This window comes from Atractosteus spatula, chromosome 6, assembly GCF_055471065.1.
Source record: "Atractosteus spatula isolate fAtrSpa1 chromosome 6, fAtrSpa1.hap1, whole genome shotgun sequence".
Taxonomy (NCBI): domain Eukaryota; kingdom Metazoa; phylum Chordata; class Actinopteri; order Semionotiformes; family Lepisosteidae; genus Atractosteus; species Atractosteus spatula.
Window position 1 is genome coordinate 13962354 of NC_142711.1, and position 12765 is coordinate 13975118.

The 12765-nt window shown below is 40.3% G+C and overlaps 1 protein-coding gene across 3 annotated transcripts in view; it reads right to left on the reverse strand.

Annotated features, from left to right (window-relative positions):
• The window catches only part of spidr (scaffold protein involved in DNA repair), a 117267-nt gene that overhangs the window by 75937 nt on the left and 28565 nt on the right, over nucleotides 1-12765 (reverse strand). For all 3 annotated transcript variants that reach the window (XM_088918178.1, XM_088918179.1, XM_088918177.1), the window contains exons 7-8: nucleotides 10141-10241; nucleotides 2834-3053 (exon numbers count right to left, since the gene is read on the reverse strand). In XM_088918178.1, coding sequence (XP_088774304.1) covers nucleotides 2834-3053; nucleotides 10141-10241 — 321 coding nt within the window. The remainder of the gene's footprint in view (nucleotides 1-2833; nucleotides 3054-10140; nucleotides 10242-12765) is intronic.

The window sequence follows — 12765 nt, forward strand, 5'->3', positions numbered from 1 at the left end:
ATGTCCGAAATAAAGTGTAATAACAGCGCAAATTTACAATTTTACCAATCAGAGGCTTTTTTACAAACTGAAGGGCAAAGGAAAGAAGCACTTTCTCACATGAAAGATGCACCTTGCAATGCACTATTTATATTTACATCAATTATCATCTAAAATAAGCTTCTGTACTTCCATGAGATATTTTTTCCTCCTCCTGGGCTTCGTCTGGGACACTCGTAGTATTTACAACGCAAATTTACACCTGTAAGTAATGTGACAGAGGACAGTGACACTTATGCTGAGTGCAGACTTTTTTTTCTGCTGGGTATTATTAATCCTCTTATTCAACCAGATAAGGAATTTGGTAACAACAACTTATTTTTACAGCTATGAACCTAAAGAGGACCCATTTATAAGCAAAACATTTACAGGAGCAAACTGAGCGAAGTACCTTCTCAAGGGTGCAAGAGAAGAGATCCACCCAGAACCTAATCCCACGACTCTGCGGTCAGGGAACCAGAGCCCTAACAACAAACCCACACTGGTGTCACGTTACCTGGTTGTGTCACTGTCAACATAAGAGCAAAGCACCCTGCAACATACACTCCCCTGGGACAGGTTACATGTTCTATAGCTCACCTCTCAAAGGTTAAAATTGATTTAAAAGAATTTCCCTTTACGTTAATGGAAACAATAGAGCAAGTACTACAAGAGAAACCCTACAGACTCCTTAAATCTGTACGTTTCAAGAAGTCATTACAGAATGTATAATTCTATACAAAAAGTTCAGATTACACATATTTGATGTTTTACTGTCCTCACTAATGAAATACAGTAAATAAAATTTGTAGTCTCAATATAATATAATGTGGTTACCTGTTACTCCTTATTTTCTTTATAGTGGAAACACACCACATACACATAATGTATAGATGCACCAATGTAGACCATTGCCCCAAACAAGAAATTATGTACAAGTAAGGTGAATTTATAAGCATATCATGCAGTTAATATCTGCCATTTGTATATTCAACGTACAGCAACTAATATATACACGTAATATATCGGAACATTGGAATGAATGGAATGTGGCAACTGCAGTGTTCAAAAATACCTAAAAAAATCTGAAATTTCTAACAAGTATTATGTACTGTAGTTTCGGGTGGCCAGCGCAGTAGATAGCATTGCTATTGCTAGGGAAGCACCACTGGCACACTACTATATGCTGAAACACCACAGATGATGAAGCCCTTCTGACGTAACAGCTAGGAGACACCTAACAGTCAAAGAATTCATCTGCCACGAATTAACGGGTTATGTGAACAAGGCTCTCACAACTGTGTATTGCACCCCCAGTGATGCTGGAGGGATCAAGAGCCTGAAGACCTCGGTGGTTGTGAAAGTACTGTACACGCTATTCTAGAAGTGCTTCATCTTTCCACATTTTAGTGCTCATTTAACAACAACAACAACACAATTTGTGATAGGAATGGTTACCAAATGAGAGGAAGCCGTTCGGCCGAATGAGCCCATTTGGTTGCATGCACTTGGCGAGGGGGGGAGGTGTATTTAATGGATTTTAGTGGACTTTTTGAATATTTCACTATTCACGGGCTCAGCAGAGGACTGCCTGCTCCTCCTCACTCTCCCACTCGTGAGGCGGCAGGGCTTGTCACCATGCCCAGATATGGAATAATTCAGCCAAACCCAGTGTTTCAACAAGAAAATTATTGGTGTGTCTTAGATATTAACAAAATAAAAGTGGACATGAAATAAAAAAAATTAGGTGTAAGTTTTTATTAAAATAAAGTAATGCAGGTTTTACTCCATTTTAGTCCACACGCAAGATTTTACTTCTTAAACGCACTTGAAGAGTGCATATTAACACTTTCAAAAAAAGGATCTTCAAAAACTTCTTTGTCGGGTACTTGGGTTTCTGTTAAGGGCATTAAAAAGTTAAAAACACTCAAAACACTTAATGACTGACAACTTTAAACTTGCATAGATTAGGTGCCAAAAAACTGTTTTGCCCTTGTTATCACTTTTATCTGTTTAAACAGTTTGTTCATCTTGCATTTTTATGGTGTTTGGATAAAAAAAGCAAAAGTAGAAGATTTCTAGCAGCTTTTGGCAGCGAAGAAAAACAAACAAAAGTCTGATCTTGTCACGCCAGCTCTCCACCGTTGAGTGTCAAATCTGTCATGCTCCATTCAGAGCTCTAGTGAAAACAGTTTTTTTCCACGAAGAATTAAAATGTAGAGATGTTGGTATATTTTCATTATTCAAAGAAATAACATCTTATAAACCAGGCTTTTTATGACAAGCAATTAATAAAACATTTTTATGACTTAATAAACCACTGAACCTTTGCCCATAACCAAATAAAACAGAATGTTTTGCTGGGGAATCAACATGAATAGCACTGCAGTTCCCCTTCTTAAGCCCCGCAGAAACTGTAAAGACAGCATGCCGTGTCTTGAGTCTGTTAAAAATGAGGATGACAACATTGGTTTAACTTCATTTTATAAATATATGCAACTGCCAAAAAAGGGATCACTGCTTTTTAAAAAAATAATTATATTTTTTGGCAATAGCCCATAGCTTACAATGACAAACACTTTCATCAAAGTACTAGGCTGGTTCAACAAGGGACACAAGAAGAAGTCTCCCGTCATAAACACAGGGGTATTACATGTTCGGCACCAACAGAGGGAGCCACTGGAAACAAACAAGCCATCATGAGACACTGTACAAAAAGTGCTTGGAATCGCCGTCCCCGAAGGAGCCCCCATGTGGATCTGATCTCTATCCCAGCGACTGCCGCGGGGTGGTCAACACGTTGCGCTGCACTCACCACGGGGGGAACACGCGCACGATGTCTCCGGGGCTCGGCGCCAGCCGGGCGGCCGTGTCCCGGCTGAAGAGGACCCGCAGGGGGGCCTCGCCGGCGGAAGGAGGGGCCGGGGACGCGCCCTCTGGGCTGGCTGGCTCCAACGGCTGGCAGAGGGCAACCTGCATGGAACACTGCTCCTGCGCCGTCAGCACCTCCAGGACCAGCACCCCGGGTCTGCAGGCTGTGGAGGGGAAAAAGGCAATGCCCCCTTCAGAACCGAGCGCACCGCCACGTCAAGTCCGGAGGCTCGAGGTTCAGTGGGTACGCTCACACGAGAGTCGATGAAGAGAAATGACATGAACGTGTGTGATGTTAATGTTCCTGGAGAAGCAGGACAACACGTGTTATGTAACAGAACGGAAGACAGCCCTTCGAACATTGCTGTACTATTGACGGGGCAGTGCCAAAGCCAACAACAGTCCTCAGGAAAACCCCACAGCCTGACCAATTACTGCATTTCACTTGTCTTCCCTTATCCGCCCCCGAGCGCCCTTTCTACTCCCACGGTCACCAAACACAATTTCTCCATTTTACTGACTGGCTCTGCAACTGGAACCTCTGTTTTCCAGGCCCACCAATGAGCCCATGCAGCAGACTTTAACGACCCATAAAAAGGTGAGTATCCTCAACAACGTATTTGTATTTCTTCAGCATAAGAGCAAGCGCACGGATTTTTCTAGATGCATTATTTTCGTTTCGGCCAGAAGCTCTTGCTAATACAGCCATGAGAAAGAGATGGCGTTTTTTTTAGGAGAACATGTCCCTCCTCGGGTATTTCCTTGGGATTCTGAACAGATGTCTGTACTACTATATGGGAAATATGAGAGAGGTGGTTCCATAGTTTTAAGAGGGAAAAACAAATAGCATTATAAACTCTTATAATATATGGAGGAATTCAGGAATATGAATAAAAAACTTTGTAGAAATATATAATTATAATTACACCTGACCTATTAAAAAGTTTCGTAGCCCTGATGGTAAAATAAACTAAATCATGTCAAGAATTATGTTCAAACCCTGCAGGGCAGAAACTGTAAACAGCAGCAAGTTTGTATCAGTTTACCTTTGCTAGTACTGGCACCAAGACGTAAACCACAGTCGGGACAATTTTACTATGCCCAAAAGCAATACACTGAGAACACATTGTTTTTCTTCAACAGTAGAACAATGTTTGGGCAAAAGCAGCAGTAATTATAGGGTTCCATCAAACTGAGTTGGTTCAGTGTTTGTAAACATTTTCTAGACCACTAAAATGGTGCACACAAAGGAAACAAGCGACTGACTTTCCTTACTATCCCCACAATCACTCAGCACTTGGCAAAAAAAAAAGGCTGGTATGTGTGTGAACTGGACCTTGCTGACCTCCAGAGTTTAGAATAAACACTGCTGCCCTTGACCTGACAATTAGTGTCTAAACAGCAATAATGCAACTGAAGGAGACAGTCAAAAAGACACCTGGCCTTGCGAGTGGCTCAAACAAGCAGGTTTAGCTCTGTCATCATAGGTTCGAGTCTGGGTCCAGTTAGAATCCCATACATTTATCCATTTTCTAACAGCTTAGTCCAATTCACGGTCACTGGATGAGCCTCTCCTGGCAAGCAGTGGGCGGGTCACACCCTGGACTGGACGCCAGTCCTTCACCAGGCACACACAGACACACACATGCACACACTCACTCCAGGGCCATTTAACCTACCAGTATGTCTTCGGACTGTGGGAGGAAACCAGTGCACCAAGGGTAACCCAACACGAACATGGGGAGAACATACAAACTTCACACGGAATTGAACCCAAGACCCCAGCACTGAGAAGGCAGCAATGCTAACCACTGCACCACTTTGCTGCCCTAGGTCAATGACATGGCTACACACTGCAGAGAGAAGGGTGAGATCACTCAGCCAGCACTCCCTTAACCTTCAGCAAGCACTGAGGCCTCCCAGGTGCTTACAGGATTCCTTATCGAATCAGCACTGAACCTGCAGTACGGGGGGCAGCTTAGCCAGTGACATTAGAAGACGAATGGTGCACACATAGCTGCACGCTAAGACTGATTCCAAAGCGGGTGGAGACAGGATAAAATAATTAATGATTCTAGGAAACTGAAAAAATACAATTACCTAAACAGCTAAGCAGCTTCTTTAATTGATTATCATCATGTATGGAAAACCAAGACTGTCAATTGTGAACTAAGACTTACAACTAGTACACTATTACACTATAGTACATCATAATCATTGTTTCAGTAAGGACAGCAATATTCTATCAAGTCTTCAATACAGTAACTTCAAAGCAATGCAATCTCATGCAGTTTCCTTGGAATGGACTTCAACATCGGTGTAATACTTCACAACCCTTTTCTCTTCCACAGAGTACTTGCACTATGTGAAAAACTACAAACTAGAAAAAGAGAATGGAACTGGCATGTTCAATAATACATACGTGACAGAAAAGCATCCCACTGATAACTACAGTACTTTCTATATTTTAATTATATTTACCATGAAGTGGGGAGGAAAATTATGCTTGTACAGCAGGATTTCATTTTTCAAAAGCCCTCAATTTCAAAGAAAAAATGTACTTGTTTTCTTGTGACTGTTTGTCAAATATGCGTGAGATGGTATATTAATCTTAAACGGCAGTACAAATACCATTTTGAGACTCAAAGAATAAGCGCTTATGATAAAGGTATGAAACGGTTATCTGTGGAAAAAGTGGGTTAAGCATGTCTTGCCGTTTCTTCAGTTTCCACCAACCTGTATCAGTACTTCTTATTTTGAAGTTTTCAGTACCAGCTGAAGCTATTCTAATGGTTCAACTGCTTGCAATGTTTTACAAAGAGAACTCAAAATAAGAAATAGCCATTTGCAGAACTCTTGTCTGATCATGTATGCACCAGTCTGTTGTAAAATGAGACTGCTATTTAGTTAAAAGATGGAAAACTTACCCACGCAAGCAGAAAGCTTCCTGTCGCCTACAGATGCATTCACTTTCCTCTCTTGGTAAACAGAAGCACTAATTCAAGTTGAGCTTGATCAACAAACAGTCTGCATTTCCTGAATGCACTCCTTCCACCACAACAGACCACAGAATTCTGAAAGCAAGTCTCACACTTAAAAGACTGAAGTGAATCAGTGCAGAAAGAAAAACTAGAGGTACGAGAATTTGTTTCCAAATCGCAAGACAGAATAACAGACTAAACTTCCACTGCTGGAAAAAAAGGTTTCTGGACAACTAATGCAATAGAAGGGTAATACATTACCCTTTTCCTCTCTCTGGCCCTTCTAAAGTTACTTAGGACCAAACAAAAATCATTAGAGTTGGTCTGTGTGTTTGTTGTTTGAATTTAAATGTATTTTCATTTCACTCAATATTGCAGTAGGCCACCAACTTCAAAATCACTACCAGCAGCAAAGGATGATAACACTTTGTTATCAGGAGGATCCTTTTCAAAGTCAGCAAAATGATCAACATCTATCCATACATCCGTTTTCTTTTCATTTCTCATATCTCAATACGTGATAAGATTTTAGAGCCTTTACAATATCTCTTGATAAAAATGACTGACCACAATGACTCCCCTCAACATATACATTCAAAAACCAACACTAAAATAAAAACTACTCTAGTGTTAAATATTCTTTTTAACAAAGAACAGGCCACAGTCACGGCATATACAGTGCTTTGTAAAAGTATTCAATCCCCTGCAAAGTTTCCACATTCTGTCACAGTCAGGATATGCAACCATGGCTCCAACAAAATTGGCCTTTATATTTAGCTAAATAAAACTGGCATAGGTAAAAATGCCAAGAGTATACATAAATTCAATTTCAAAGGAAAATTAATTGCATAAATATTCCATACCTTTGCTATGGCAACCATAAATGACATTAAGCTGTGAAAGAATAGTTTGAAAGTCCACAAAATTAGTGTAATGATCCCTATATGTGTGTAATCAATGTAAATGCATCTGTCTCTGCATGTTCTCTTAGACTGGTATTGAATTTTGAGCTTTATCTCACATAATAATATGACATATTGACCATGAAGATCAAGAAGCTTTCAAATCCAATCAGAGTTAAACTGGCAGGGAGGCCAGTTTAAAGATTAGGAAAACATTACTGTCCCTTGAACCTATGTCCATCTTTAAAAAGAGGAATGTGAATCATATCACCCAGATACTAACTGTAAACCACCTCTCTGAACTGAGCGATCGGGCAAGAAGAAAGCTGGTGAGGAGCAGTGCAAAAGTGAATTCAAGGTGGGAGTCGCTGTTCATATATGGAAAATATCTCAGTTCCTGTGCAAAGCTGGCCTCTATGGTTGAGTAGCCAGAAAGAAGCCTTTGCTGAAAACAAATCTCATATACTGTACATGCAGAAATACGCGAGAAGATTTTATGATGACAAGAATAAAAATTGAGCTTTCTGGTCTAATTTCAATCCTGTGCTACAACATGCTACGGGGACACTTCTCATCACCAGGGCAGTGAACCACCTTCACTACAACAGCGATCAGTATGATCATTAGCGATTCTGAATGGAAAAAAAAGTTAATTTGAAAAATGTATAAGTAGACACTAGCAATTAATTAAAATGCGATTTATTGGCAGGGGCTGAGCATTTTTGCAAGGCCCTCGAAATGTCACCCTAATATAAACCTGAGGATCCATATCCCCTCATCCTCAGCCTCTGAGAGGATCTGATTTTCAGGGTCCACCCAGTTTACCCACAGTGGGAGGCAGCCCTCACATCACTGAGGATCTGGGGTCTGGTAATCAATATCGGGGCAGCAGAGAACAGCCTCCAAACCCTGGCACTTTGGAGCCCCTTGGAATTTGCTTTAAAATGTATTTAATTCGACGAAAAACAGGTTCTTAACACAGCAGGATTTTCATGTGACCGATATTTCAGCTGTTCCTCTTGTGTACGTACACAACTAGTCTCGCCTTCACGGGAACAGAACCGGACCAAGGATCTCTGCAACAAAAATGATCTAACCCGCTTGGGAGAAAAAACAGAAAAGGGGAGACTTGGAGTAAGTGAGTTCCATACTACAAATATGACTTAACAACCCCCAACTATGAAAAGAAAATCAACAGAAATAAATCTGACATTTTTTGTAAATGACAACATAGGAATATGTAATTTGTGTCAATACCTTTCTGACAGAAGCATGCAAAACTGAGATTCCAAACTTTGTCCAGGGGAGACCATTAAAACGTTCCCCTTACAGGCTATATTTGGGAAAGGTCCCCGTTGAATACTCTAAATCTGGCTCCAATGACTTGCAGCTGTTAAAAGGCACACTCGAAAATCTTTGTAAAGAATCATCTTTGGTTTCCTTTAACCGGAAAGTTGTAAAAATAAGTTCAGATATACCTTTTCTTCTAAAAAGAAAAATATTCATTTTATCTCCTGATGGCTGTAAAAGTGAAATTAATTTTCTTTCTGTAATTTCAAAATAGCTTTTCATCATGTTTTATTGTTGTGATTTACCCAACAAGTCCAGACATTTTATTGAGACTATGCAGTCTGAAATCCAGGCATCTGCTATGCCTCTATTACTTCTCCTGCTGTTTACCGAAAGACTGAACATCTGTCAGGAATGTCTAGACTAAGTGAGACAGGACCAGAAAATGATGGTGAGTTTTTTGACTAATTATCCTTGTGCATAGAATTATATTAATTTTTAGTTTTCAGGTGAGAAAAACAAGACAATTTTAAAGGTAATTTCTGTTGCCCAAAAAACAAATGCACTAACTCCATTTTTTTTCTGAAAATTATGATGGATTGTTAGACAACAGTCCTTATCCTCTAGTTAGGTTCAACAGGCAAATTGAAATTATGATTTGGAGGTAAGCACTGACCTGCCTCCAATCTTTTTCACTTATAAGTAACTTTGCAAATGTTATCACTTATATATTTTCACCAAGGACAGTATAATAAAGGGCATGGTCACAAGAGTTGTTTTAAACGTGATTGAAAAATAAAAAGACCATCTCAAAAGCCAAAGGAAAGCCTGGATCTTTTTAAATAATCCCCAGATTGGACTGGAGACAGTAACAATCAAAAACCTCAAAAAAAAAGTTTTATAAAAAGACTGGGCCTTACCATGTGTGGCAAACAGAATGAGCAAACACAATGCAGGTTCAGATTTTGGAAGGTACTGTTAAAAACAAGTTATTTACTGTGCAAGAAGAGCCAAGATCCTATAATGGGGCCCTGATAAGGAAGCTTGCTGGCTTGGAATCCGAGGAACTAAAAATACAGCACTTCCTAAAAATGAAACTCGGACAATATATGAAGAGATTGAATTAAGATCTGGTATAAAACTGATGCTGTGCAGGTCAGGGAACTGATGGCCTCCTCTGTTTTGTCACCATTCTAATGCCCATCTTGACAGTGTATGTTTGTCCAGTTTCAGCCATTACAAAGTGAAAACCTCACCCACACACTTTGATCATTTTCATAATCAAGCAGGAAGTGTGACAGATCCTTCCCTGGGGCAGCGTAACTAGAAGGACCTGTGGACATAAATTCGTTGTTTTGGGTTTTTTTTATGTTAGAAGGGACTTACTCCAGCTCAGGGAGAACCAAGCCCATGTTCCTTAACGTGGTCCTTAACCCCCGCTTCACTTTTCTCACTCGCTTTTAAGTCCCGGAGTGGAATTTGGATTTTCGGCCGGTGGATGCTGTTTGTCCAGAGGTATATAACCGCTATCCCCGGCAATCTGACACAATAACCATCGGCTTCAGGAACGTACCTGCAGCCTGAAACTTGTATCCTACCTTGAACAGTAAGTACCTTTTAAACTTGTGCTGCACCTGCGCATTTACTGGTCAACAACATTGGATGAAAAGCAGGTGCTCTCTGTGAGATCTTACAGGCTTATAAAGGCAGAGGAATCCTTCATAAGCGAGTAAGCTAACTAAGCGGCCTACAGGCGCTTCTGATTTCTCTGTGTGGAAGGTGGTGGGTAACTCTGCGGGTCTCTGCAGTGATAGCGTGCCTTTTCCTGCGCTCTAATCTAACTTCATCAGTCCAGGCTCCTCTGCTTCCTCACGGAGGCTAGCTTGTAAGCACTAAGGGATCTTCCTCGCACCACTGCTCTTGCCGGCACCACTGGGATCCCAGGCAGGTGCTTAATTATCTAGAACTGAACCAGAACCAGCTTTGGAACACAGGGCCCAAGCTGCACACTGAGCAGATACAGTTCCTGCACCAGCTGGAGACACTGAATGGGGACAGTAAATCGGTGCACCGCTTACCTGCCGAGGTATCACTGCCCGAAGGTAAGTGATGCCTCCAGAAACTGACAGCAGACCTCTGTCTGCTCAGCAGCTGGTGAAGCCGCTCCGCCAGGCCTCCCCTGCAGAAGAGAAGGGAAAACATGCAGCCGTGAGGAGCTGTACAACACTAATCGCTTCGCAACACCGGGCGTGCACTTTTCTTTCTTCAAATAAGAAACTTCTTGGCAGTCTTATCCACCAACATCAGTCTCTGCTGAGCTTTTGTACTTTTACACGGTATCCTCGCATCTCATTTTTCCAGTTTAGCACTTCCCTTTGAAACTAGCAAGGCAAGCATCCCCATCTTCCCTTGGATCCCCTGCATTTCCCTCCACTCTACATGTTTTCCCCAGATATGGAACAGGCACGTGACAGGGAAGCAGCACGCACAGCGGGAAGCTCCTGCATCAGCTCTGCGATCTCATGCCATCTTCTCATCTGCTGGGCTCTCAGTTGAAAGAGGCAGCATAAGGGCAATAAGGTCGTGTGACCTCTATAGGCGTAGACAGCTTACACAGTAGTGGGTGGAATTAAAGCACTGTAAAGCTTTTGTGCATTAAACTGACAGTGATGCCTACCCACTCTGCAATGGTTTATTATTTCTAATCATTACAAACATTACAATCCTTGAAATATAAATGAAAATCCTCACACACATATTTTACGATTCACAGGCCCGGGATCCAAACCTTATTGGCTATTGCCATTTATGAATTCTTTAACGTATATGCATTACAAATTGTAAAGATGCATCCACTTTACTTATAATCTGTACATCTTAATTCTTCTTTCCTGAATTAGATCTTAATAAATCAGAAATACCCATTGTGGATGGATGTACTTTTTACATTTGCTAATAGGAAATTTTTCACAAAAGACTTTTTAATGGTTATCTATAAGAACGATGCAACACAATCAAACACTAAAGAGAACAGAATAAAAAGTTAATTAATATACTGTATGTGCATTTATACATCATAGATGCTTCTAAAATATACTACTAAAAATGAAAACGAAGTTGTACCAAATACACAAGATTGTCATGATTAAAAATAATTTGTTTCAGGACGTTTAAGTTAAAGCTCTCAAACATTCTCTTCTCAATATTAGCTGGTGTGTGGTGAGTGTACTGGTGCACTATGACAGCTGTCGCATCATCCAGGTGGGGCTGCACACTGGTGGTGGTGGAGGGGAGTCCCCATTACCTGTAAAGAGCTTTGAGTGGAGTGTCCAGAAAAGCGCTACAGTATATAAGTGTAAGCAAATTATTATTATTATTTAATAAAAAAAAGTTCCTCAAACTGGTTAGAATGAAATGTAACAAAAATGTAAAAAAAAACAATGTTTCGGCCATGGAGCTCCACGTTGTGTTTTCTTTCTTCTCTTTTCAGCATGGAATAAACCTATGACTTGTTCCTTTGCAGCCTACTATATTTTGTATTACGTTCAAATGTTTATTTTTCTGTAAGAAATGTCTCCAAAAAGGAAAAACAGAGAATGTAAGTTTTATTTTTTATCACACCTCTCCCCAAAAGTATTAAAGTCACTTAAAATAGATTCCCAAACAGTGCTGTCTACTTGTCAATACTCGTTGCACAGTGATACACAATGAATTTTTCAGATTCTAAGTGTTTAACGCCACATGTTTTTCATTATTTGTAGTAATAAGAATAAGATATCTAGAAAACTAAACAGAAAACACTGCCACATAAACCTGTTCATAGATCTATAGACATAGAATCCAAACCCCACTGATGCCCCCACAAAGGTGATCTCAGATTCTCTACAGCAGGAGAACAGAAATTTCAAAGTATCTGGAGAAAAAAAAAAATAAAGTATGTAACTGATCATTCAATAAGAAAGACTAACCTTTGAGACAACAAATAAATTGTCCTTCTCAATTTTTAAATATTTCCAATTTCTTAAAGGTCTCATGTGACCATTTTAAAATCAGGCCTCTGGAAGTGATTCCCAATCTTTCTGTTCGAGAGCAGAAGGGAACATTTACTGTCAATTTTCTGAAAACAAATGTCAAAGTTTAAAGATGAAGGACCCGGGAAGAGACAAACGTGTGTTAAACAAGAAGAATATAATTGTTTCATTTTTGTCTCTTTGCACATGGAGAAAAATGGAACAAATAGTGTCCTTGAGCAAAACCTTCAAAATCTGGAATTCTTAGTAAACCAGCATGGGTTTTTAACTTGTAAAAGATAACATTCTTAACAAAATATCTGTGGGCTGCTCTAGAACAGCACAGCTCAGTGGCTCATGTAGTGTCAGAATTACTTAAAATGCAATATTTTACATTACAAATGACCATAACTGCTTTTTAGAAAAGTCCAAAACATTTCAATGAGCACTGCGATGTGGCCATTCAGACCAGCTCATTTGATGGATGGGAGCAGAAGATGCAATTCCATCCAGGCACATATGAAGGAGTCAGGTTATCTACAGCGTGGTTAGTTAGCTCATTCCAGATTCCACAACCCTTTATTTAAACAAGTGCTTCCTGTCCTGACTGGAGGATCTCATCCAGCTGTTTCTTGAAAACATCAGGGTATCAATATGATTGGGCAGCTTGTTCCACATTCCCACCACCCTTTG